Source organism: Thermobia domestica, chromosome 2, assembly GCF_964235325.1.
Source record: "Thermobia domestica chromosome 2, izTheDome1.hap1.1, whole genome shotgun sequence".
NCBI lineage: Eukaryota > Metazoa > Arthropoda > Insecta > Zygentoma > Lepismatidae > Thermobia > Thermobia domestica.
Window position 1 is genome coordinate 367,965,307 of NC_137455.1, and position 4,361 is coordinate 367,969,667.

Genomic DNA, 4,361 nt, shown 5'->3' on the forward strand with positions numbered 1-4,361 from the left:
ATGAAAGTTTCGCGCAATGAGTCATTGCAATCTGCACGCCGCGCCCCCTCCAGGGTTCAACCCTCATCCAGGAATAAAACGAAAGTTGGAAATGTTTGAAACCTAGTCGACTATTATAAAACTATCCTGTACTCCCTACTTATATTAAGAATTCTAAGCAATGATATCATTCATTTCGAGTATAAAAATAGCAGAAAAAACTGTCGCTCTCTCCATCTCATCCCCCCTGATTAAAATAATATGAACATAATTCTTATTAAGTATGTACTGAAAATATAAGTAATAACTTTAGGTTTAATTATAAAAATAACTTGGTATGCTGTTAGTATATATATATAAAAAGCATCATCTTAAACGCGTGCGGCAGATGCGGCTATGAGTAAACCGCTGATCGATCGATCCAGGGTACAGTAAAACTAGTTACGATACTAGTATATAGATCATAGTTAATCAACGAAAGCAGTGTAGTGTTACACGAAATACCGCACTTCAGAATTTTTAACAATTGGCAAATTATAGTGTATAAAGTTTTTTTCGAAGTTTTAAAGAATACTTTTAATATAAATTCTCACTCAGATCCTAACAAGTATGGAGAATGTGCTACATAACATTTAAAGTTCTTTGAAAGGAAGAGGGTCCAATATTATCGACATGTTTAATACTTGTATCTGTGAAGAAAATAATACTACATATTATCGGATGTCTTCTTTGAATTTCAAAGTTACAGATAGCATTAATGTAACTTAATAAATAATACAATAACAGCTATAACTTTTTAATTGTATAGTGTGAATCACAGCTAAATTGTAAAAATTCATATCCACTTCTTCTTCAAAGACGCACTAACTACCGTAATTGTCATAGCATGTGACAATTCAAGTTCATATGGGTTCTAATATTATGTTTGAGGTGAATGAACATGTATAAAAGTATCTTTTCTTTCTAAATCAACCAGTCGTTTCTTAGTATGCAGTGGATTAACAACTAATTTCTACGAAAATATACGATAAAATGCAAGAGTTAGTGACGTTGGTGTTATACAGATGTTTGCTGAAAACAAAACAGACTGCCCCCTTCCCCTCTGCATTCCTTATTAGTTCTAACTAAAAACTTAAAAATTTCTCAGAAATTGTTTATTTCTCCTCTAGCATCTGAAGAACAGATTCTTGGTTTGAACTTGACCCTCTATTGCATCTGGAAGTGTTAGATTTACTACTTCCGATTGCAGTATTGAGTTGTTCATACCTTATAAATATATAAAAGTTTCAATGTAAAACCAGAAATACAGTTGTTGTATAAGTATTATTGCTCACTCTGCGAGACCATCTTGTAAATGGTGTTCTACAACTATGTAGTGCCAGGTCGGTAGCCAGCCCATAAATGTAGGGGTGGGCCCGGCCGAAGTAGGGGTACCCAATTCAACCATATTATAGTTCACCACCATATTATAATACATTTGCAAGCTTATCGTGAAATTTTTAGGGGGGGCTGCGAAAATTTGCGAGGGCTAGACCCCCTGGATACAGGCCTCAGTATTGCATGTCCGATTATATGAATCATCGGTGTTCATTCCAAACTAGATAGTCTCATCGTTTCACCTCTCTCTCTCTCTCTCTCTATCCAACAACTACATAGAATCAGCAAATCCTTGTTATCCAATAGTCCTATCCAATCTGCTGATTGTGCTTCATTGATAGCTTATAAAACCTTCCTAATTTTTAAGGCGAACTGAACTTCCTTTAAAACGCAAATCATTATTCGTTTCAGTATCACATATATACCATATAAAGAGCTTTGCTCTGTCTGGCTGATACTTTCTCGAAGCCAAAGTAGTAATAAATTTCTACCACTTCCAATTTCATTAGAGATATTTCAGTGAGAATAGAATAAACTCTTGAGCGCTTTGTTGGTTGCGGGAAAAAGTTGATTCTATCTTTTAGTGTTTGTACTCCTCAGCTATCAACATTAAAACGGAAATGGTTAATTTAAGATTTGAATAGCATTTCTATCAACGAACGTGGCTCCTATAGTTTTACTTTCTACATATTGACCCAAATTAATTTTATTTCGTCAAGTAGTTCCTCAGACGATTTGTCTCCCGAACGGAAGGACCAACAGGTTAAAACGATACATGAGAACCAGAGGAAAGTAACTCCAAAAATGCGTTTTAGTTTTCTTCATGCTTGGACATACAGGCAAATTACGGTTGGAGACGGAGAAAAATAATAGAAAGCAAATTTTCATTTTAACACATTCTATGGACCCGCCTGATATGTGTTATTATAATTATGTGTTATTTTATAACAGAAAAATGTTTAATGTTTATTATTTTAAAAAGTAATTTTGTTTCATAATATCATAATGTAAAACGCAGACCTTTTTCCATTACAAAGTCAAGTAAATTAGCGATATTAAAGTTATCACTCGGCACCAGAACGACGTCCATATTTCAGTTTTGTGATATTTCGTATAAACATAAGTGAATGTATTCCCATGGCCGCCGTCGAAGGTATCATGGTTCAATTTATCGAATTATTCTTTTAATTTGGTTGCTTTATTTTTCCAAAAGTCTTTTAAGGACAAGAAATCAGCCGTCTTCTTATTCATCAACGCGCTAAAATGGTCATGGGTTATCTTCCACAGGAGCCTTCTATATTCCGTCAGCTTACATTCGAAGAGAATTTGCTCTGTATTTTAGAAACATTACCTATTAAAGCTCAGGAAAGAACAAATCGTTTAAGAACAATTATAGAACAATTGCATCTAACCCCTTTAGTTAAAAAGAAAGCTTTGACACTTTCTGGTCGAGAAAGAAGACGTTTAGAAATCACTAGAGCACCCATTACTCAGCCGTGTTTTTTATTGCTAGATGAGCCTTTTGCTAATATCGACCCCATTGCAGTGCATGATGTAAAACTCATGATTCGACATCTTCAAAACAAAGTATTAGTATATTGATTACAGATCGCAATGCCCGCGAAATTTTTTCGATTGTAAATTGTAGCTATCTTATTCAAGAAGGCAGAGTACTGCTATCAGGAACAGTTGATCATTTATTAAAAAATAAGGAAGCGCGAGCAAATTGTAATTAAACACTTTCAATTATTAAACCAGACGCCCTTGCGGATAATAAAATTGGAGAGATTTTTTCCTATTTTGAAAGAGCTGGGTTAGAAATTGTAGGTATTAAAATGCAAGTCTTACAGCAGAACAAGCAAAGGCTTTCAATGCAGTACATGCTCATCGGCCCTTTTCCTCCATCTTCTACGGATCTAATGCACGATCTCCTATTAGCATATCTCCTAAAATTTGCATAACAACTTCTTTTAAGTTGTTACAATACCAACTCCATTGATCCTTCAGGTAAAAGTATAGAACGTCCCCTACTCGATACTCAAACAGTTGTTAGTAATGTACATTCTATCACCAAGCATTTGAACAAGTGCTTGATTTTTCATATCATTGTACGCGTCCTCTTAATAATGATCAATGGTTCAAAGAAGCATTAGAGCATTCTATAGAGGTAGATAATAACTGGATAGATTTTTGTGTAACGGAGATTCTTTGAAAAGCACTAGTTTATCGCGATGTGACATTAAACCATGCGGTACAAATTCCTGTTCGTAACCTACAAAATCAAATCGTTTTAGAAACATTTGTTCTACATCGAATTTTTAACCTTTGGCAGGAGATGCCAGCTTTTGGTTGGGTTCCAAAATATCCTCATATTTCGTCTCTATTCATTTTTTGAGGAACTGATTGTAATTTGACTACTAGGACAAGTATAGCCTCTCTTTTTAGCGATTTAGATTTTTCTGGTCCTGGTTTTACCGTGTTTAGGAAAGCAAAATTACAGATTCAAGAATCGTTAGCGCAAGCGCATCAAAAAAGGCTGCGCGTGTACTAGGCTGTAGTTTAGGGGGAGCATTAGCTGGGCGTACCTTTATCGAATATTACGACTTATTAAGTAAAGAAACCTATGTTGCTTTTCACCATATTGAAGACGTCACTTCCGGTGGTTGCTTATGTACTATTTTTTACGATTTTCTCAGAACTATTTCTGGTTTAAAAAAGTATTAAAAGTTTGTTTTCAAACGTTTTAATTATATTTAATTATAAAAATGTTCTCACATGTTTAGGGTAATCTAAGTGCTGAAAATCCAACACCTTGCTCTACAGAAAGTGGAGTAGTTTGCTTAATTGTTAAAATACAGAAATAGTGTTGGTATCTTTAGAAAGGTGAGGCTGTGCTCTATAACGTTTACTTAGAGATGATTTTCCGTATATCTCATAGTTTCAGAGTAACTTACTTTAAAACCAATAAAATGAAAAAGAAAAAAATAATTTTGAAGATAATAACC

The 4,361-nt window shown here is 34.4% G+C and overlaps 1 protein-coding gene across 1 annotated transcript; it reads left to right on the plus strand.

The window, feature by feature from the left end:
- Positions 1-2,619: 2,619 nt before the first annotated feature.
- LOC145679610 (lipopolysaccharide export system ATP-binding protein LptB-like) lies at positions 2,620-2,958 on the plus strand. The gene has a single exon (XM_081750186.1). The coding sequence runs from the start codon at positions 2,620-2,622 to the stop codon at positions 2,956-2,958; it is 339 nt and encodes a 112-aa protein (XP_081606312.1).
- Positions 2,959-4,361: the final 1,403 nt, after the last annotated feature.

What these genes read in the sequence shown, in the direction of transcription:
- LOC145679610 (XM_081750186.1), top strand. Translation starts at nt 2,620, where the DNA reads ATGGTCATGGGTTATCTTCCACAGGAGCCTTCTATATTCCGTCAGCTT.